The sequence below is a fragment of the Danio rerio genome, chromosome 11, assembly GCF_049306965.1.
Source record: "Danio rerio strain Tuebingen ecotype United States chromosome 11, GRCz12tu, whole genome shotgun sequence".
NCBI classification, from domain to species: Eukaryota; Metazoa; Chordata; class Actinopteri; order Cypriniformes; family Danionidae; genus Danio; species Danio rerio.
The window spans coordinates 47,622,501-47,646,711 of record NC_133186.1 but is presented as its reverse complement, the minus strand read 5'-3'; the positions used below and the strand labels follow the sequence as shown (position 1 = coordinate 47,646,711).

Here is a 24,211-nt window from a genome sequence, read left to right as displayed (position 1 = left end):
ACACACACACACACACAGTCTGTTCTTTTCTGTTTCAACAATGAAAACTCTTCTACTAAAGCAGAGCTGAACATGTGTGCCTCTGTTTCCTTCCTGAGTGATCCTGAGTGAACGAATCATTTGAGTCAGTGATTCAGGAAATGATTCAAACACTCACTACCTGTGCGCTGATTCATCTACACAGCATTCAAAAACAGAATTAGTGTTGACATGAGCAGTCCAAAGATATCCGGATGGTCTGCTGTTTCTGGTAAAATTATAAAGTGCAAATTCATGCTAACGCTAACGGCTAATATTGCTCAGAATACATTGCGTGTCGGACTGGAATCTGAATAGAACTACAAACACCAAAATAATGTAAACAAACTACAAACATGGTGGATGCAGGAGAATTATGATGAAGTGGAAAGGCTTTATTAAAGACGTTTGAATGATTGTTGATCATATCTGTGCAGCCACTGCTTTGTTTCTAAAGGAATCAGCCATTTAATGAGTCATTTGAGGAAATGATTCAGTGAATCACCCATTAATTAAGACTGGCACAGTTTGAGTATTTATTCACAACAGGACTGAACCAGCTGAGACCAGCGCTACACACTACACACACACACACACACACACACACACACACTCAGCTAAACAGCACTTCATTACTGTAAGCAGAAAAACAACACCAGAAACGTCAAGCTATGATAGTGTTAATATCACACACCCCTGATCTGAAGATCTACAGACGACAATGATCATCAAATCAAGCGTTAAATCTTTAAACTCATTTACTGGCATCACACACACTCCACACACACACACACACACACACTAAATACAGTAAAAATCAAGAAAAAATGACTCAAGAGTCAAATCATCTGACTGAACTGAATCAACTGAATCATCTTCAAATGTCGACTCATCGCTGTAAGTGCACGTTTGAGAGCATCAGTGAAGATGAAGCGCTGATCGACAACACTTGTGGAGCTCGTCTTCATTCACTGCAGTGTTACTCAGAGCAGACGTGTGAACACTAGCCTACAGACACACGAACCATCAGACAACAACGGCAAACGGCACACTCTGAACAATGCTGGCCCAAACACAACACCGGCTTCATTTTACAATCACATGTTTAAATGACACTGTTTAACCCACCGCTTGGGTGCGTCTATATTTGACCCAATGTTGGGTTACGACAACCTAGCATTCTTCAGAGTGTAACATTTCCAGAAACACACACACAGTCAAAAACAGATCAAAACACACACACACACACACACACACACACACACACACACACAGACGTACCGTAAGATCAGCCATCCCTTCCACATACACCAGTGCATAAACCAGCAGAGCGGCGGTGGAGAAACACACTCTCACACACACACACACACACACACACAGAGAGAGAGAGAGAGCAGAAACAGCACTGGAGCAGCAGCAGACCCGCACAAACATCTACATCTCTCTCTCTCTCTCTGAGAACAATGGGCCTGACGCAACACACACACACACACACACACGCCGCCCACTGCCACAGCAGGGTCACAGGGAAACTCTAAAGGGCGGGCAGATGTGTGTGAGTGTGTATATGTGAGCATGTGTGTGTGTGTGTGTGTGTGTGTGTGTGTACAGATGTTTCTTATGTTGTGTTTAGTGGATGCTGCTTTATACTGAACACATCACACACTGAACCCCTGAGCCAACACTGAACTCTACCAGGAGGAGACTGTAATGTTCACCCCTCACTGTATATCTGTATACTTCCATATGTGTGAGGGTGTGTGTGTGTATATGTGTGTGTATATGTGTGTGTGTGTGTGTGTGTGTGTGTGTGTGTACCTGAGGCGTCTCTTGGCGAGGCTCTTGGAACAGATGCGCTCCATGCTGCTCTGCAGGTTCAGTAGTGCTGTGATGGCCTGCTTCACACACTCTTTATCCTCCTCATCCTCACTCTTCTCCTCCAGTTGCTGAACAGAAGCGCACACACACACACACACACACACACACACACACACACACACACACACACACTTATTCATCATCATGCAGTTAGGAGCATTAGAATTGCCTGAATTTGATTAGATATAGCATTAGCATTACTATCATCAGCAGAATAAAGCAATTCTCATGATGATAATGTGTTGTTGAATTACTGTGTGTGTGTGTGTGTGTGTGTCTTCTGAAGATCCTCTGCTGAGTCTGTTCAGTTACACTTTTCTGACATAAACACACACACACACACACTCTCTCAGACTCACTCTCAATCACACACTCACTCATACTTTCACACTCGCACACTCACACACGTACACTCGCACTCTTACACTCGCACATGTCCACTTGCACTCTTACACTAGCACGCTCACACTCGTACGCTCGCACACGTCCACTCGCGTACTCACACTCTTACACTAGCATGCTCACACTCATATGCTCGCACTTGTACACTCGCACACTCACACTTGTACACTTGCACACTCACACTTGTAGGCTCACACACACTCCTATACTAGCGCGCTCACACTCGTACGCTCACTCGTACGCTCACACTAGTACGCTCACACACTCACACTTTTAGGCTCACACACTCACACTTTTACACTCACACACTCAGACTTATAGGCTTGCACACGTCCACTTGCAGACTCACACGCTCGCACTCTTACACTAGCACACTCACACTCCTACGCTTACACTTGTACACTCTCACACACACATTCACACACACACTCACACAGACACACTCATACGCTCACACACACTAGTACGCTCACACTCGTATGCTCACACACACACACACACACACACACACACACACACACACACACACACTCGTATGCTCACACTTGTACACTCTCACACACACATTTGCACACACACTCACACTTGTGCACACAAACTCACACAGACCCACTCACTCGGACACTCTCAAACACACACACACACACACACACACACCTGAGGCGCTGCTGCAGTATGAAAGAGAGGTTTGTGTATGCGTGCGTGTGTGTGTGTGTGTGTGTGTGTGTGTGTGTGTGTGTGTTTCAGCTGAGATTTGCTGCTTTCTGCTCTGTAAATCCCTCAGCAGGAATCCAGCAAAGCAGCTTATAGCCACTGGAGCTCCATAGCACATGTTCTGTGTGTGTGTGTGTGTGTGTGTGTGTGTGTGTGTGTGTGTGTGTTCTCACCCTGTGACTGCAGCAGACCTGAGCTCCAGCAGGACCATACACACCCAAAAAAAACCTAACACACACACCCAAACACACTTAACCACACCAGCAGCATCTTCCTGAATCTGTCTGTGTGTGTGTGTGTGTGTGTGTGTGTGTGTGTGTGTGTGTGTGTGTGTGTTCTCATAATGTCACTGCAGCAGACCTGAGCTCCATACACACTGGCAGCAGCAGCATCTTTCTGAATGTGTGTGTGTGTGTGTGTGTGTGTGTGTGTGTGTGTGTGTGTGTGTGTGTGTGTCTCACCTTGAGGATCTCAAAGTAGTGCAGACAGTGATAGACTGGAGTGAGCAGCAGCCGTGGCAGAACATACTGAACAGCCTCCTTAAAGCCCTCGCAGATCGACTGAAACACACACACACACACACACACACACACACACACACACACACACAGATGAGTCTAATTCAACACACACTCTCTCTTAGACACAAACAAATAAACAAACAGACAAACTCTATATTACACACACACACACACACACACAGCTCTGACCTGCAGGTATATGGCGGCTCCAGGTTTGTACAGCTGACTCAGGAAGTGCTCATGGAAGCCGCTGCGCAGGATATCCTGTGCGTACGTCTCGTAGGGGTCAAAGGCCAGCTCCTGAAAATGGCCCACACCCACCGTTAATCAATGACACTGACCTCTATTGTTACACCGCCACCCAGAACACACACGGCTCACACACACACACAGCTGAAATACCAGCAGTTTACTCACAAACACTGCCACCCAATACACACACACACACACACACACACACACACACAGATGCTGGAATACACCGATGATGTAAGTTCCTACTCTTACAGTGACTGACTTTAAAATGACGTCATTAAATACACTTAATGTTTGTGTACGCGTGTGTGACTATGATGTGTGTGTAGTTTGTTTAAAGTGTGTGTGTATGTATCTCGGTATGTGTATTGTGTGTGCACGTAGGACTATGTGTATGTCAGTGTATGCGCATGCGTGCATGTGTGTGTGTGTGTGTGTGTGTGACTGTGTATGACTATGCAAACATATGTGTGTATAGTGTGTGTGTGTGTGTGTGTTGTTCACACCTCAGCGAGGTCCTCAAAGCAGTAGCCCACGAGTGGGTGCGGGCTGCTCTCGTCCGTCATCTCCACCGTGTCCTCGATGAGGCCCAGCAGCTTCACCGTCACCTCATGTACATCCACTATACGACTGAAGATGCTCTCCACATCCTGCACACACACACACACACACACACACACACACAATAACATCAGGAGGAGGAGGATGAACTGCCGTGTGTAGGTAACAGCAGTGTGCATGCATGTACTGCTGTGAGTGTGTGTGTATACTGACGTGTGCTGAGAACAGCAGTGTGTGTGTGTTGAAGGGCTCTCTGAAGACCCTGATGATGAGGTTGAGGTCCCGCAGGTACTGCCGCAGCTCCGCCATGAAGGTCTTCACCAGCTCATAGTAGCTCTGCTCCTCTGTGGCCGACGGCTCCTCGTCCAGCAGAGGGAACACACTGATGTCCTCCTCCACCTGGTGGAACATGTCCATCAGCACCTGCACACACACACACACACACACACACACACACACACACACACACACACACACACACACACACACACACACACACACACACACACACACACAATAATCAGTGAACATGAGGAGCATGTGTGTTTATTCTCTCAGGATCTGCTGCTGTTTTCAGTGTCTCCATTCAGTCACTGCTCCACATCATCACCTGCACCTGTGACCATATCTTATATTCATATTAATATTTTATTTCTTAATTGTACATAAAAAACATCAATAATGCACACATTGAACATAAACCATCTAGATTTATATACACTCACCGGCCAGTTTATTAGGTACACCTCACTAGTACTGGGTTGTTCCTCGTTTTGCCTTCAGAACCGCTTTAATCCTTCATGTCAGAGATTCAACAAGCTGCTGGAAATATTCCTCAGAGATTTTGCTCCATGTTGTCATGATAGCATCACACAGTTGCTGCAGATTTGTCGGCTGCACATCCATGATGCCAATCTCCCGTTCCACCACATCCCAAAGCTGCTCTATTGGATTGAGCTCTGGTGACTGCGGAGGCCATTTGAGTACAGTGAACTCATCGTCATGTTCAGCAGTCTGAGATGATTGAGCTTTATGACATGCTGCGTTATCCTGCTGGAAGTAGCCATCAGAAGATGGAGACACTGTGCTCATAAAGGGATGGACATGGTCAGCAGCAATACTCAGGTAGGCTGTGGCGTTGATGCTCAATTGGTACTAATGGACCCAAAGAAAATCTCCCCCACACCATTACACCACCACCACCAGCCTGAACCGCTGATACAAGGCAGGATGATCCATGCTTTCATGTTGTCTGAGTCGAGCATCTGAATGTGTCAGCAGAAATGGAGACTCATCAGAGCAGCAACGTTTCTCCAATCTTCTATTGTCCAGTTTTGGTGAGTCTGTGTGAATTGTAGCCTCAGTTTCCTGTTCTTAGCTGACAGGAGCGGCACCCGGTGTGCTCTTCTGCTGCTGTAGCCCATCCGCCTCAAGGTTGGACGTGTTGTGTGTTCAGAGATGCTCTTCTGCAGAGCTCGGTTGTAACGAGTGCTTATTTGAGTTACTGTTGCCTTTCTATCAGCTGGAGCCAGTCTGGCCATTCTCCTCTGACCTCTGACCAACAGAACTGCCAATCACTGGATATTTCCTCTGTGTCGGAGCATTCTCTGTAAGCCCTAGAGATGGTTGTGCGTGAAAATCCCAGTAGATCAGCAGTTTCTGAAATAATATGTGAGCTGCTGTCCTGTGATTGGCCTAGTAGACATTAGTGTTATCCAGCAGTTAGACTGGTGTACCTAATAAAGTGGCCGGTGAGTGTGTATAACTTTAGAATTTGTATTGTTTAATGTATTTTCCACTTATTCAAATGTCCTTCTGTGTTTTGTGATGATGATGATGTGTGTGTGTGTGTGTGTGTACTGTGTGTCCCGAGCTCCTGAAAAAAACACAATATTCTTGTGTGTTTGAGCACACTTGTTGAAAACAGCTCACTCTGATTACAGTGTGTGTGCGTTCAGTGTGTGTGTGTGTGTGTGTGTGTTTTACCTTATCAGCACACATGGCCACAGTGATGTCCTGCTGTGAGATCTCATAGTGCCGGATGTTTCTGACGTAGTTTCCAGCCAGCTTCAGTATGTCTGCAGAGATGTACTCCAGCACCGCCACGATGTACACCGACACCTGGTGGTCGATCTTATAGCCCAGAACCTCCTGCAGGACCAGAGAAAACACAACATCTTACAACATCTAAACTACAATGAGGCATTTTCTCTTAATCTCCAGCCCTATTTAGTCTCCTTCAAGCTGTTATAAACCTGCATGAGTTTCTTTCTTCTGTTGAACAATAAAAAGATGTTTTGATGGAAACCTGTAACCATTCATTTACACAGTATTACTTTTTTCTGCTATGGAAGTAAATGGTTACCGGTTTCCAACATTCTTCAAAATATCATTTATAGTGTTCAACAGAAGAAAGAAATTCATCAGGGTTTAGAAACACTTGAGGAAGTGTAAATAGTGAGCAACTGTTCATTTTTGGGTGAACTGACCCTTTAAACAGACAGATGCAGCGGTGGCGCCATCATCTGGACACCAGCTGAACTGACGGACCATACACATTATGCAGCAGCAATTATGTTTGTTTTTATTTCAATACTATTTTTAATTTGCTTCAAATTCAGTTTTAACTTTAACTATAAAAATAACATGATATTTTGAATAAACACTGAATTCAAAACCATACAAATACAACAAATTAAAGTTACATCACAATAAAAATCCATCGTCATATTAACAATCATGCTGTAAATGTAGTAAAACATGCCGGATTTACATTTTTGGCAATTTAAGAAAAGTCAGAACATGTTTAAGCCTATATAAGGATGTTTAATCATGATAGTGTTAATAACTCATCTCTAATAACTGATGTGTTTCCTCTTCTCCATGATGACAGCACATAATATTAGACTAGATATTCTTCAAGACACTAGTGTTCAGCTTACAGTGACATGTAAAGGCTTCACTAGGGTAATTAGGGTAAAGTTAGGGTAATTAGGCAAGTCATTGTATAACAGTGGTTTATTCTGGAGACAATCCAAAACAGTAATCATTTCTTAAGTGGGCTAATATTATGATCAATATCATGATACCACATATAAAAGCTTCAGTAATTAATCACAGCAAGAACTTTAAAGTTAAGGATAAAGAAGATCCAGCAGGTTGTTATCTCAGAATAAAGACACTAATTATTTTCCTTCTTCACTATTTCCACCTGGGGATCCTCGTCTCGAGGCCTCTAGAGATTGTGCAGCGCCATTAATGAGACCTGTGAAGAGATGATGTCAATCACAGAGCATTTCTAGAGGTCTCCATAATCCTGGACCAGGCCGTATCCTGAGCTGATGCTGTAGTGGTCATGGAGGAGTGGAGAACATGAGACTGATTCCTGAAAGACCCCAGTGACAGAAGAGTCTCCACATTAATCCTGTGGGCTAGCCTGAACACCAGCCTGTGCCCTACTCACACCTGCAGCTTCTCCACGAAGGACATCCAGCGTTCTCCAGCGTCCCGCGCCTACACTGCAGCTCTACACTAACCTGCACATTATTCAGACACTAGATGGAGACAGTCAGAAACAGCTGATGGAGTATACACTAACCTGCACATTATTCAGACACTAGATGGAGACAGAAACAGCTGATGGAGTATACACTAACCTGCACATTATTCAGACACTAGATGGAGACAGTCAGAAACAGCTGATGGAGTATACACTAACCTGCACATTATTCAGACACTAGATGGAGACAGACAGAAACAGCTGATGGAGTATACACTAACCTGCACATTATTCAGACACTAGATGGAGACAGTCAGAAACAGCTGATGGAGTATACACTAACCTGCGTATTATTCAGACACTAGATGGAGTCAGAAACAGCTGATGGAGTATACACTAACCTGCGTATTATTCAGACACTAGATGGAGACAGTCAGAAACAGCTGATGGAGTATACACTAACCTGCACATTATTCAGACACTAGATGGAGACAGTCAGAAACAACTGATGGAGTATACACTAACCTGCACATTATTCAGACACTAGATGGAGACAGACAGAAACAGCTGATGGAGTATACACTAACCTGCGCATTATTCAGACACTAGATGGAGACAGAAACAGCTGATGGAGTATACACTAACCTGCACATTATTCAGACACTAGATGGAGACAGACAGAAACAGCTGATGGAGTATACACTAACCTGCGCATTATTCAGACACTAGATGGAGACAGAAACAGCTGATGGAGTATACACTAACCTGCACATTATTCAGACACTAGATGGAGACAGACAGAAACAGCTGATGGAGTATACACTAACCTGCGCATTATTCAGACACTAGATGGAGACAGTCAGAAACAGCTGATGGAGTATACACTAACCTGCGCATTATTCAGACACTAGATGGAGACAGTCAGAAACAGCTGATGGAGTATACACTAACCTGCACATTATTCAGACACTAGATGGAGACAGACAGAAACAGCTGATGGAGTATACACTAACCTGCGTATTATTCAGACACTAGATGGAGACAGTCAGAAACAGCTGATGGAGTATACACTAACCTGCACATTATTCAGACACTAGATGGAGACAGTCAGAAACAGCTGATGGAGTATACACTAACCTGCACATTATTCAGACACTAGATGGAGACAGTCAGAAACAGCTGATGGAGTATACACTAACCTGCACATTATTCAGACACTAGATGGAGACAGTCAGAAACAGCTGATGGAGTATACACTAACCTGCACATTATTCAGACACTAGATGGAGACAGACAGAAACAGCTGATGGAGTATACACTAACCTGCGTATTATTCAGACACTAGATGGAGACAGTCAGAAACAGCTGATGGAGTATACACTAACCTGCACATTATTCAGACACTAGATGGAGACAGTCAGAAACAACTGATGGAGTATACACTAACCTGCACATTATTCAGACACTAGATGGAGACAGTCAGAAACAGCTGATGGAGTATACACTAACCTGCGCATTATTCAGACACTAGATGGAGACAGTCAGAAACAGCTGATGGAGTATACACTAACCTGCGCATTATTCAGACACTAGATGGAGACAGTCAGAAACAGCTGATGGAGTATACACTAACCTGCACATTATTCAGACACTAGATGGCGCCAAACAGACAAAAACTGAACTCAGCGGTTGTTATCTGGGAATAATATAGCATGGAATGTCACGACTGACCAATCAGAAGTGAGACTTTTAGGCTGACCTTGAGCAGTGGATGTATCTTGTCCACAGGCAGCGCCAGTGGGTTCCTCCTCTTCCTCTTCTCGATGGCGGCCTGAGCATCTGCGATCGCCCATTTCTCTATCGGGTGTGGAAAACTCCTCTGCACACGCTCCTGAGCAACACAAACACACACGTCAAACACACACACATACACACACACATCTGAGGGGCCACACGGGATCAGCACTAAGAGGTGAGCAGATGAGTGTGCAGGGTTCCCACTGTAAACAAATAAGAATGCACTTACCATCATGCTAATTTAATAACACTAAAATTTATTAATATAAGAATAAGTATAAAGAACAAACTCACACTGGTGTGGTGAATTAGCCAGAACAGATTGAGGAAATGTTCACAGTGTGTCTGATAATATTAGTTCTTCTGGAGAAAGTCTGATTTGTTTTATTTCGGCTAGAATAAAAGCAGTTTTTAATTTTTTAAACACCATTTTAAGGTCAATATTATTCGCCCCTTTAAGCTTTGTATTTTTCTTGATTTTCTACAGAACAAACCATCATTATACAATAACTTGCCTAATTCCCCTAACCTGCCTAGTTACCCTAATTACCCTAGTGAAGCCTTTACATGTCACTGTAAGCTGTATAGAAGTGTCTTGAAGAATATCTAGTCTAATATTATGTGCTGTCATCATGACAAAGAGGAAATAAATCAGTTATTAGAGATGAGTTATTAACACTGTTATGATTAGAAATGTGCTGAAGAAATCTGCTCTACAATAAACAGAAAACGGGGAAAATTTAAATATATATATATATATATATATTAAATATAATATATAACAAGTATACTTTCTATTAGTAGATATTAGTATGCTTCATGACACTTTAAAATGACATGATTATTCCAGAAAGCCCAGGAGCAGTGGGAACCCTGAGTGTGTTCACAGCACAATCACACCGAGATGATGAAGGAGCAGAGGAAAGCAGAGGGAGCCGAGCATGATAAACAGCAGAGCGTTTAGCATGAGCTCGACTATAAAGCACAAACTAAAGCACCTGAGCGTCTCGTCTGTGAGCAACAAGCAGACACAAAAACAGCAGGTGAACAGCAGTTAGTGAAGAAGATCAGAGCCGTTACACAATGCAGAAATCCCATGATGCTCAGCGGCGTGAAGCAACACGTCTCTCTTGCATCACGACTTCACATGACAAAGTGTTTTTCAGATTGTGTGGTTCGTCAGACTCCTCAGATGACTCTGTCCACTGCTCTGCCCTGACTGCAGTAGTGTAGTGATATTATGCTGCGCATGAAAATAGTCCCTAGCTAACAGCGCTGTGTAATATGAATGCTCCGGCTGCAGTCATGGCAGGGCAGCTCCTTGATTATCACGTCAGGATGAGACTGTAGGAACTTTTCATTCGATGTTAGTCTTAATACATGATGTGATTACAGAATTGTCAAGCATTGAGCAGATGCTGATGGTCTAATCAGATTTATTAAGTGAAAAGTGCTCCCGCCAGAGCTGGAGACGGACTAAATGGATTCAAAAGTGGTAGAAATCTACAGTCTGACACTAGGAGAGCGGTGAAACCAGCCTATATTTAAACAGAAAGTGAAGTGCTGCTTTAATGATGTGTTGATGGTGTGTTAATGGTGCTGCTGTTTTTGTTGGTGTGGTACAGCACTGGTGTGCCACTGGTCTGGTGTAGTGCAGTGTGGTGGCAATGTGGTGATGATGTGGTGTGATGATGATGTTGTGGTGCTGGTGCTGTGATGGTGTGTTGTGGTTACAATGTTGGTGGAGTGATCATGATGTGATGCTGGTGTGCCACTTGTTTAGTAATGGTGCGATGCTGGTGATAGTGAAGTGATGGTGCGACACTGGTGTGGTGATAGTGAAGTGATGGTGCAACACTGGTGTGGTGATAGTGAAGTGATGGTGCGACACTGGTGTGGTGATAATGAAGTGATGGTGCGACACTGGTGTGGTGATAGTGAAGTGATGGTGCGACACTGGTGTGGTGATAGTGAAGTGATGGTGCGACGCTGGTGTGGTGATGGTGAGGTGCGACACTGGTGTGGTGATAGTGAAGTGATGGTGCGACGCTGGTGTGGTGATAGTGAAGTGATGGTGCGACACTGGTGTGGTGATAGTGAAGTGATGGTGCGACGCTGGTGTGGTGATGGTGAGGTGCGACACTGGTGTGGTGATAGTGAAGTGATGGTGCGACGCTGGTGTGGTGATGGTGTGGTGCGACACTGGTGTGGTGATAGTGAAGTGATGGTGCGACGCTGGTGTGGTGATGGTGTGGTGCGACACTGGTGTGGTGATAGTGAAGTGATGGTGCGACGCTGGTGTGGTGATGGTATGGCACGACACTGGTGTGGTGATAGTGAAGTGATGGTGCGACACTGGTGTGGTGATAGTGAAGTGATGGTGCAACACTGGTGTGGTGATAGTGAAGTGATGGTGCGACACTGGTGTGGTGATAGTGAAGTGATGGTGTGACACTGGTGTGGTGATAGTGAAGTGATGGTGTGACACTGGTGTGGTGATAGTGAAGTGATGGTGCGACACTGTTGTGGTGATAGTGAAGTGATGGTGCGACACTGGTGTGGTGATAGTGAAGTGATGGTGCAACACTGGTGTGGTGATAATGAAGTGATGGTGCGACACTGGTGTGGTGATAGTGAAGTGATGGTGCGACACTGGTGTGGTGATAGTGAAGTGATGGTGTGACACTGGTGTGGTGATAGTGAAGTGATGGTGCGACACTGTTGTGGTGATAGTGAAGTGATGGTGCGCCACTGGTGTGGTGATAGTGAAGTGATGGTGCGACGCTGGTGTGGTGATGGTGAGGTGCGACACTGGTGTGGTGATAGTGAAGTGATGGTGCGACGCTGGTGTGGTGATGGTGTGGTGCGACACTGGTGTGGTGATAGTGAAGTGATGGTGCGACACTGGTGTGGTGATAGTGAAGTGATGGTGCGACACTGGTGTGGTGATAGTGAAGTGATGGTGCAACACTGGTGTGGTGATAGTGAAGTGATGGTGCGACACTGGTGTGGTGATAATGAAGTGATGGTGCGACACTGGTGTGGTGATAGTGAAGTGATGGTGCGACACTGTTGTGGTGATAGTGAAGTGATGGTGCGACACTGGTGTGGTGATAGTGAAGTGATGGTGCGACGCTGGTGTGGTGATGGTGTGGTGCGACACTGGTGTGGTGATAGTGAAGTGATGGTGCGACGCTGGTGTGGTGATGGTGTGGTGCGACACTGGTGTGGTGATAGTGAAGTGATGGTGCGACACTGGTGTGGTGATAGTGAAGTGATGGTGCGACACTGGTGTGGTGATAGTGAAGTGATGGTGCGACACTGGTGTGGTGATAGTGAAGTGATGGTGCAACGCTGGTGTGGTGATAGTGAAGTGATGGTGCAACACTGGTGTGGTGATAGTGAAGTGATGGTGCAACACTGGTGTGGTGATGGTATGGCACGACACTGGTGTGGTGATAGTGAAGTGATGGTGCGACGCTGGTGTGGTGATAGTGAAGTGATGGTGCGACGCTGGTGTGGTGATAGTGAAGTGATGGTGCGACACTGGTGTGGTGATAGTGAAGTGATGGTGCGACGCTGGTGTGGTGATAGTGAAGTGATGGTGCGACGCTGGTGTGGTGATAGTGAAGTGATGGTGCGACGCTGGTGTGGTGATAGTGAAGTGATGGTGCGACACTGGTGTGGTGATAGTGAAGTGATGGTGCGACGCTGGTGTGGTGATAGTGAAGTGATGGTGCGACGCTGGTGTGGTGATAGTGAAGTGATGGTGTGACGCTGGTGTGGTGATAGTGAAGTGATGGCGCGACACTGGTGTGGTGATAGTGAAGTGATGGTGCGACACTGGTGTGGTGATGGTATGGCGCGACACTGGTGTGGTGATGGTATGGCGGGACACTGGTGTGGTTACAGTGAAGTGATGGTGTAGTGATGGTGCGATGGTGGTGTGGTAACAGTAAAGTGGTGTAGATTTGGTGTGATGCTGGTGTGGTGATAGTGAAGTGATGGTGTAGTGATGCTGCGACTCTGGTGTGGTCATAGTGAAGTAATGGTGAAGATATGCTGCAACGCGAATGTGGTAATGGTATGGTGCGACGCTGGTGTGGTGTGGTGATGGTTCGGTGCAACACTGGTGTGGTGATAGTGAAGTGATGGTGCGACACTGGTGTGGTGATAATGAAGTGATGGTGCGACACTGGTGTGGTGATAGTGAAGTGATGGTGCGCCACTGGTGTGGTGATAGTGAAGTGATGGTGCGACGCTGGTGTGGTGATGGTGAGGTGCGACACTGGTGTGGTGATAGTGAAGTGATGGTGCGACGCTGGTGTGGTGATGGTGTGGTGCGACACTGGTGTGGTGATAGTGAAGTGATGGTGCGACGCTGGTGTGGTGATGGTGTGGTGCGACACTGGTGTGGTGATAGTGAAGTGATGGTGCGACACTGGTGTGGTGATAGTGAAGTGATGGTGCGACACTGGTGTGGTGATAGTGAAGTGATGGTGCAACGCTGGTGTGGTGATAGTGAAGTGATGGTGCAACACTGGTGTGGTGATAGTGAAGTGATGGTGCAACACTGGTGTGGTGATGGTATGGCACGACACTGGTGTGGTGATAGTGAAGTGATGGTGCGACGCTGGTGTGGTGATAGTGAAGTGATGGTGCGACGCTGGTGTGGTGATAGTGAAGTGATGGTGCGACACTGGTGTGGTGATAGTGAAGTGATGGTGCGACGCTGGTGTGGTGATAGTGAAGTGATGGTGCGACGCTGGTGTGGTGATAGTGAAGTGATGGTGCGACGCTGGTGTGGTGATAGTGAAGTGATGGTGCGACACTGGTGTGGTGATAGTGAAGTGATGGTGCGACACTGGTGTGGTGATAGTGAAGTGATGGTGCGACGCTGGTGTGGTGATAGTGAAGTGATGGTGCGACGCTGGTGTGGTGATAGTGAAGTGATGGTGCGACGCTGGTGTGGTGATAGTGAAGTGATGGTGCGACACTGGTGTGGTGATAGTGAAGTGATGGTGCGACGCTGGTGTGGTGATAGTGAAGTGATGGTGCGACGCTGGTGTGGTGATAGTGAAGTGATGGTGTGACGCTGGTGTGGTGATAGTGAAGTGATGTTGTGACACTGGTGTGGTATGGTATGGCGCGACACTGGTGTGGTGATAGTGAAGTGATGGTGCGACACTGGTGTGGTGATAGTGAAGTGATGGTGCGACGCTGGTGTGGTGATAGTGAAGTGATGGTGCGACACTGGTGTGGTGATAGTGAAGTGATGGTGCGACGCTGGTGTGGTGATAGTGAAGTGATGGTGTGACGCTGGTGTGGTGATAGTGAAGTGATGGTGTGACGCTGGTGTGGTGATAGTGAAGTGATGTTGTGACACTGGTGTGGTATGGTATGGCGCGACACTGGTGTGGTGATAGTGAAGTGATGGTGCGACACTGGTGTGGTGATGGTATGGCGCGACACTGGTGTGGTGATGGTATGGCGCGACACTGGTGTGGTTACAGTGAAGTGATGGTGTAGTGATGGTGCGACTCTGGTGTGGTCATAGTGAAGTAATGGTGAAGATATGCTGCAACGCGAATGTGGTAATGGTATGGTGCGACGCTGGTGTGGTGTGGTGATGGTTCGGTGCAACACTGGTGTGGTGATAGTGAAGTGATGGTGCGACACTGGTGTGATAATAGTGTAGTGATTGTGCGACGGTGGTGTGGTGATGGTATGGTTTGACACTGATGTGGTGATGGTATGGTGCGATGCCACTGATGTGGTGATGGTGAAGTGATGGTCTAGATATGCTGCGACGCTGGTGTGGTGATGGTATGGTGTAATGCTGGTGTGGTGATAGTGAAGTGATGATCTAGATATGATGCAACGTATAAGTGTTGATGGTATGATGTGACGCTGGTGTGGTGATGGTACGGTGCAACGCTGGTGTGGTGATGGTATGATGCGACGCTGGTGTGGTGATGGTATGATGCGACGCAGGTGTGGTGATGGTATGATGTGACGCTGGTGTGGTGATGGTACGGTGCAACGCTGGTGTGGTGATGGTATGATGTGACGCTGGTGTGGTAATAGTGAAGTGACTGTGTAGATAAGCTGCATGTGGTGATGGTGCGACGCTGATGTGGTGATGGTACGGTGCAACGCTGGTGTGGTGATAGTGAAGTGATGTTCTAGATATAATGCAACGGACATGTGGTGATGGTATGGTGCAACATGTGGTGATGGTATGGTGCAACATGTGGTGATGGTATGGTGCAACCACTGGTGTGGTGATGGTGAAGTGATGATGTAGATATAGTGCGACACTGGTGTGGTGATGGTATGGTGATGGTGTAGGTGATGCTGCGAGGCTGATGTGATGATGTGATGCTGGTGTGGTGATGGTGCAGTGATGGTGTAACATTGTTGTGCTGACAGTGTTCACCTCCACATCCTGTACAGTGCGAGGCTGTGCCTGGCAGAGTGTGTTGAGTAGCACCAAGATCAGCCCCTCGATGTACTGCAGCGCCTCCTGCTGGGACGACAGCTTTGGGTGCACCTGATTAAGCACCTGAAACACACACACAGCGTATCAAACACACCACAATATTACTACAGATCCAAACAACAGCAAATACTACAGGAAGAGAGTCTGTATTCCTCCTCCACCAGAGTCTGTGTGTGTGCAGCTTCCACCACCAGATATTTTTACAAACACACTCAAAGACGCTCAACATTTAGGGGACCGTTTGTGTTCTAGAAAAATTTGCCTGAGGTCATCTTCCTGTTGAGACATCATTAAAACACACACACACTTCCCCATGTGTTTTTGTGTGTGACGTTGTGTGAAATCCTCCACCACAAAGGACACACACACAAACACACCACATACAAGCAGCAGTGCTCATGACATCACTGCAGCGATGGGTGGGTGTGGACTCGACTTCTCCACAGTCATGTGAGGAATTTTACTCAGTGAAACCACAGATAGTACAGGCCTGCGCGCACACACACACACACACACACACACACACACACACACACACACACACACACACACACACACACAGTACTACATAATCTGCATCTGCAATGTCAACGTCAGATTCTCTGCACACACACAGTCAGGTCAATGGGACAAAAACACACCATCATGCTGTCCGAGCTAAACCAGTATAACTGAAGAGGATAGCAGGAACAAGTGGCCTCACAACGTTGACGAACAGCTAATTAAATTAGCATTATTTTTAAAATAAATAACCAAAAAAAAAAAAAAAAAAGACCAAAAAGGGTAAAAACATCACTATAAATCCTACATGAAGAAAATAATAATATTAACTGAATAATTATATCTGATATCATAATAAAACACTAAGCACATTAAATCATAATTGTTTGTATAATTAAATGTTTTTAAATAAATTAAATATGCGAAATTAATTGTAGATGTAAACATTTTTATTAAACTTGCACAACTGTACTAATTAAATGCTTTTATTTTTCAATGACTCAAAATCAAGCACTTATGACAAAACACAAGACAGAGAGAGAGAGAGATACATATATATATACCTGTCAGAGAGAGAGAGAGGCAGATATATATACACAGACAGTCTCTCGCCCTCATGTCTGTGAGACGCGTCTGCTTGATCACATGCCTGACGCTTCATTCCCAGCATTCCTGCGGCAGAACTATGGTGTGCTGGTATTTAGAGGGAATGTACAGTACAGTACGCTGACAGTGTGTGTGTGTGTGTGTGTGTAATAGGGAGAGAGTATTAACACACACTGTTCTCATTTACATCTCACACAGCTCCTCAGACACTGAAAGCCTCTGCGCTGGGAAACATGATGAACATTAGTGCATCTGACTCCTCAGAGTCTCGCCGCTTCTTTCTGATCATTTGTGGAATTCACAAGCAATATCAAAGAGAAAGCTGATTCTACACCTAACACCTCTCCAGTGTGTGTGTGTGTGTGTGTGCGCGCGTGACAGCAGATTCACACATTAACAGCAGACGCTCAGCTGTGGAGGATCAGACAACAGCACAGGTCACATGACCCTTGATGACATCATCAGCGCAGACTAGAAGAAGAACACAGTACTGACACACTGACACACACACACACACACACACACACACACACAGAGAGAGAGAGAGACAAAAAGAACTACAAACAGACAGAACCACAGACAGACAAACAAACAGAACCAGAGACAGACAGAACCACAGACAGTCAGAAAAACAGAACCACAGACAAACAAAAGGACAGACAGACAGATGACAGACAGAACCACTGACGGACAGTATCACAGACAGTCAAAAAAATCAGAACCACAGACAGACAGAAAGACAGAAAAACAAACAGAACCAGAGACAGACAGAACCAGTCAGAACAACAGACAGAAAAAAGAACAGACAGACAGAACCACAGATGGATATATAGACCCACAGGCAGACAACAGGACAGACAGAACAACATACAGATAAAAAAACAGACAGACAGAACCACAGATGGACAGATAGACCCACAGACAGACAGAACCACAGACAGACAAAAGGACAGACAGACAGAAAGACAGACAGACAGATGACAGACAGAACAGTCAGAACAACAGACAGACAAAGGACAGACAGACAGAACCACAGATGGACATATAGACCCACAGGCAGACAACAGGACAGACAGAACCGCAGACAGACAAAATCACAGACAGTCAGAAAATACAGAACCACAGACAGACAGACAGACAAAAGGACAGACAGAACCGCAGAAAGACAGACACATAAACAGACCAAAGGACAGCCAAACAGAACCACAGACAGATGGACGAATCAACAGAAGAACAGACAGAACCACAGACAAACAAAAGGACAGACAGAACCACAGACAGACCCATAGACAGACAAAAGAACAGAAAGACAAAACCCACAGACAAACACAGACAGACCCATAAATAAACAACAGGACAGACTGACATATAGACAGAAGAACAGACAGACAAAATCACAAACAGACATATGACAGACAGAACCACAGACAGAATAAAGCCCGTTCTGGAGTTTTACTGTTGCTATGGAGTCAGTGTCACAGAAAGCAGCAAGAAACAGCAATAACACTGCCAAACACAATAGTGTGAGAGAGAGAATCATGCTCCACACACACACACACACACACACACACACACAGAAACTGCACCCAACACGCTGCCATTTTGGATCAACAGTGGATTAGTGGAATGAAGAGCTAAGATGCTGATGCATCCCTGAACATCTGCAGCTCAACTAAACTCTGTGTGTAGAATAACATCAACACACACACACACACACACACACACGCACACACACGAAAACTGCATCACTGTGAAATAACTCAATCATTCAGCGGAGTGATATGGAGGTGTAATGCACTCTGAACCTGCCGGAACTACTTGAGCTGTGCCATTATCTGTCAATAACCAAACACCTGAGAGTGACCAGCAGCCAATCAGAAACCTGCACTTACACAACACTGTTATTCAGCCTTATCTTAGTGAAACTCCTCAAACAACACTGGAGATGCTGAGCACGAGTGTGTGATTGGCTGATCAGAGTCATGTGACCTGTGTTTGATTGACAGCTGTCAGTCTTACCTTGTTGAGTGACGGCACCAGCAGGCCTCTCCACTTGTGCGCGTTCTCCTCACTGTAGAAGTCATACTGAAAGGGCGGAGCCTGCATGATGTGTGTGTGTGTGTGTGTGTGAGAGAGAGTGTGTGTGTGTGTGAGTCTCACATCCAGCTGATCACACACACACCGGCTCCAGAGGAAGAGCACAGTCACACCTGCCTAACGTGAGCATCTCATCCCGCAGACGGCATCAGTGAGAGAGAGAGAGAGAGTGTGTGTGTGTGTGTGTGTGAGTGAGTGAGTGAGTATGAGTGTATGCGTGGTTATTTGTGTGTGTGTGTGTATTTGTTAGTGTGAATGAAAGTGTGAATGTGTGTGTTTTACGTGTGTATATGTGTGTGTGTATATGTATAAGTGTCTTGCTGCCCCTGTGTGTGTGTGTGTTAATGAGAGTGTATATGTGTGTGTTTGTGTGTGTATGTATACATGTGTGAGTGTGTATATGTGTTAATGAGTGTGTATGCGTTAGTGAGTGTGTTTGTGTTTATGTGTGAGTGTGTATAGTGTCCGCATCTCCTCTGCTCCTCCGTTATCGATCAGTTATCGGTGAGTGATCGATGGCAGTGATCGGCTGGCTCCCCGGTCTCCGTGTGTCCGGCTCGGTCGCGGTTCGGAGGCGGATTCTCGTGTTTTGATCGGATCTCGGCGCTTTATTGATCCGCGTTCATTCGGGCGGTTCATGAGCATGCGCAGTCAGTCTCTGCTAAACTCCGCGGCTCCGCGTCCCTCAGTCCTCTCGCCGCTCCGCCGGTAGCGTCCCAAACACCGGAGAGCATCAGACGAGCCAACCGAGCCCGAACCGAGAGACAACCGAGGGCAGAAACACGACAGACTCTCCGCCGCTTCAAAGAGACGAAGCAAAAACACTGTGCGTGCAGTGACGCAATGACGCACGGCGGCGCAGACCCCAATAGCGGATCGCCGAGCTCTCCCGTCAACACAGGCACAGTCAGTGTGTAGAATATATGGAATACAGCTGCAGAAGATAACGAGCTTTATTCATATTAAGTATTAAATTAGCTATTAATTGTGTTTTATTAACGCCTACCCCAATCATCACAGTATAAAAAACAGACATTATAGCGAATATTATTCATATTGTCTACTAAATTACTCATTCAATTGTATTTTATTAATGTTTACCCAATACACATTCATTCATTCATTTCCTTCAGCTTAGTCCCTTTATTCATTAAGGGTCGCCACAGCGGAATGAACCGCCAACTATTCCAACATACTGTATGTTTTTCACAGCGGATACCCTTCCAGCCGCAACCCAGTACTGGGAAACACCCATACACACTCTTTCACACACACACTCATACACTACGGCCAGTGTAGTTGATCAGTTCCCCTATGGCACATGTGTTTGGACTGTGGGGGAAACCGGAGCACCCGGAGGAAACCCACACCAACACGGGGAGAACATGCAAACTCCACACAGAAACACCAACTGACCCAGCCGAGACTCAAACCAGAGACCTTCTTGCTGTGAGGCCACAGTGCTAGCCACTGCGCCACCCATTAATTAATTAATTTATTATTAATTTAATTGTAATATTTCATAATTAACATTAAATTAATTAATTGATAATAACTAAAAGTAGTTAATGCACTAATTATATTAATAAAACTATATAGATCAGATGTAATATGAGTATAATAACATTTTAAATACAGAAATAAGTAAATAGGGCAATATAATGTGCACGCTTACAGATTTACACATGTGGGAAATTACATCGTAAACAGTTATTCAAGTCTTTTTGTGTTCGCTTGTTTGTTAATTTATTTAAACAATAAATAAATATATAAATATAAACTGATAAAACAAGCAATAAAATAATATAACTAAATCATAACAGACACTCGATAGATTCATGTATACAGAGAAAAATAAAACATCACACATGCAACATTTCCTCAAATTATAATGATTTTACAACACTAATCTGAGAGCAAACATGCTATTTTAATAGCTTTATTATGACGCTGGAGTGATGACGTGATGACGCACGGTGGGGCAGACTGAACTAGCAGAGCGCAGATCGCAGATTACTCCCGTCAGCAGGAAATTATCATTATAATGAAGGAATCAAGTTTATTCTTTTGCTAAAATTATGTTTTTTTCAATAAACATGGCAATATTTAAAATATTTTGCTTATAGTAATGTAAAATATGCATAAGTTACAAACACACACACACACACACACACACACAGTTATATCAACATTGAAAACTATATAAATAATTATATCATAAATCTTTAATATTTTCTTTGTCATCAACAATATTGGCTTTTATTTGGAATATTTGTCTCTTCTTTGTTTGTTAAAAAGTTTATAATAAGCAGATGCATTTTTATTTAAAACATTAGCTAACAAATATAGCATGTCAGCTAATAATACAGCTGTAATAATCCACCATTATGAATAATTACATTGCTCTCAAAACCAGCTTATTTCAACCAGAAATAAAATAAACTAATCTTATATTTTAGGTAGTGCTGGATAATCACGTGATCTTGATCATCTGTGGCGCGCGCCAGTGACGTACACGCGCACGCGTCCACGTCACCTGCGCGTCTGGCGGGAATCTGAGGACCCGCGCAGTGTCAACAGATCGTCAGGAGTTTTATTCGAGTTTATTTGACCAAAAAAGATTTATTGTGATTTACATCGATTATATTAAGGTGAGAACACCAGTCGCGACTGCTTTTACACATGAATGATCTATAGTTATGCCTATTATTGATGATAAATGATGAAGAGGAGCGCGCGGGGCAGACTCTATCCAGTGCACCACATTGAGTAACTCTAAAATCAATGAGATGTTATATATTGATTATTATTTATTTAGAGAGATGTGATGTTTTAATTATTATTTATAGTTAAGAGAAATTGAGTTTTTTCAATTATTTGTGTTTAGAAGAGGTGTTATATTGTACTTTGATCGGAAATTTATATGGATAAGAGTCGCCTTTAACGTTAGATGTTACATCTTATTTTTGTCATCAGGCAAGTAGAGAAATGTAAATAGACAGATTCAGCAAGTATGTCTGTGTGTTTAAAAGAAGTATTGTAGACGGCTTTAATGAAATGAGGCTAGGCTCTTAGTGAACATCTAACGTTAATACACATCTGAAAATACCTCAAAACTAGACTAATCATCATCAAGAATGAAAAGGCTTGTGGAATCTGTCTCATCTGTTTATTTAATAACTAGTATAGTTTTGGTAAATAATATAGAGCTAATTTGGGCTGTCAGAAATATATCAAATGACATCTATTGAAGTTAAATATGTTCGCTGTACAGTATCTTCTTTTTCAAACTGATTTAAAGATTCATTTTGAAGCAGTTAAAGGACATTCAAGTCGAAAAGTAACCAGAACTATGGCTATAGTAATATTAAAGTAAACAGTCTTTTATTCGTAAAATATATACCCTTTTGGTTTGTTTTCTGTTATAATGTGAATGCTGTAGTTACTGTGAGATTGTGTTGTGGTTGTGATTGTCAGGTGTTCAGCGTGTACAATCAAGACTTGCTGCAGTGTTTGTGTGAGTATGTACATGTGAGACTGTGTGTGGTTTAAAATCATAATATTTGGTGTGATTTATAATAAAAATATGGCATGCATATATATATATCTCGTCACCTTAGAATTATTAGGTTCTATCTGCGTTCTAAATGGTTTTGAGATATTGAGCTTTACAATTTTTGCATTCCATATAGCAAACAGTATGTGTAACATTTGTTTTTTAAATAAAAATCTTAAAATGTAAACAACTAAAGTTATCCTAAAACTGTTGTTCACCCATTCTCGTCTCTAAACAATTTTTAAACATGTTTTTGATCAACTTGAGTGGTGCAGTGGGTAGCACGATCACCTCACAGCAAGAAGGTCGCTGGTTCGAGTTCCGACAGGGTCAGTTGGTGTTTCTGTGTGGAGTTTGCATGTTCTCCCTGTGTTGGCGTTAGTTTCCTCCGGGTGCTCCGGTTTCCCCCAGTCCAAACACATGCGCTATAGGGGAATTGGGTATGCTAAATAGCCTTAGTGTATGAGTTTGAAAGGCAGTGTATGGATGTCTCCCAGTGATGGGTTGCAGCTGGAAGGGCATCCGCTGTGTAAAATATATGCTGGATACGTAAACGGTTCATTCCGCTGTGGTGAATCCAGATTAATAAAGAGAATAAGCCGAAACGAAAATTAATAAATGTATAATTTGATCCACTTCACATGTCCCCTGTCTATAATTCTATGGAGAGTTCCTGTAAACCCTAACAACAGAAGTGTGTGTGTGTGTGTGTGTGTGTGTTTGTTTGTTTGCAGGAGCAGAGATGCAGGCGTTTCTGAAAGGTTCTTCCTCACAGAGTGTTAAAGCTCAGAAGCCTTCATCATCATCATCCTCGGGTGGAGAGAAGAAGCAGAGAGCAGTGCCATGGGTGGAGAAATAGTAAGACTTCATCATCATCATTTATATCTGCGTTCTAGGATCTGCTGCATTATACTGGATAAACATGCAGTGTTGTTGTTGTTAAGTGTTGTGATTTGACTTGAAAAATTTTTTTTTTTGCTGTCATCAAATGCAAATCATTTATTTATTTAACCATATTAAAACGAACAGGTAAAACACATTTTTTAGATCTCATTTATTCTAATTCAAAGAAAAAAACTGCAAACATTTAGTCTTTAAAACATGAATGAGTGAGTAAAAACATGATATGCAGATATCCTGACTCTGATTGACAGTGGTCATTTTTCCTCTCTCGTCTCGACTACGCTTCTCAGTGTTTATTTTCAGCTCTGGGTTCAGCTTTGGGCTCCAGCCAATAGAAAATATAGTAAAAAAAGGAAAATGTACTAAAAATGGTACAGCCCCATCTGTGTAGTCAAATTTAG

At 44.2% G+C, this 24,211-nt stretch overlaps 2 protein-coding genes across 10 annotated transcripts in view; one reads left to right on the top strand and one right to left on the bottom strand.

Annotated features, from left to right (window-relative positions):
* sos1 (son of sevenless homolog 1 (Drosophila)) overlaps positions 1–24,211 on the bottom strand; it is a 46,262-nt gene that overhangs the window by 19,461 nt on the left and 2,590 nt on the right. For 2 of the 5 annotated variants that reach the window (XM_073915899.1, XM_073915900.1), the window contains exons 1-9: positions 19,274–20,196; positions 16,085–16,210; positions 9,608–9,739; positions 6,336–6,500; positions 4,563–4,772; positions 4,295–4,438; positions 3,723–3,833; positions 3,474–3,572; positions 1,837–1,964 (exon numbers count right to left, since the gene is read on the bottom strand). In XM_073915899.1, the coding sequence (XP_073772000.1) occupies positions 1,837–1,964; positions 3,474–3,572; positions 3,723–3,833; positions 4,295–4,438; positions 4,563–4,772; positions 6,336–6,500; positions 9,608–9,739; positions 16,085–16,210; positions 19,274–19,360 (1,202 nt within the window). In that variant the 5' untranslated portion in view covers positions 19,361–20,196. 5 annotated transcript variants of the gene reach the window in all.
* Positions 19,392–24,211, top strand: part of rfc4 (replication factor C (activator 1) 4) — a 10,956-nt gene continuing 6,136 nt past the window's right edge. Inside the window, exons 1-3 of one of the 5 annotated variants that reach the window (XM_073915680.1) lie at positions 21,890–22,002; positions 22,829–22,868; positions 23,642–23,765. In XM_073915680.1, the coding sequence (XP_073771781.1) occupies positions 23,650–23,765 (116 nt within the window). In that variant the 5' untranslated portion in view covers positions 21,890–22,002; positions 22,829–22,868; positions 23,642–23,649. 5 annotated transcript variants of the gene reach the window in all.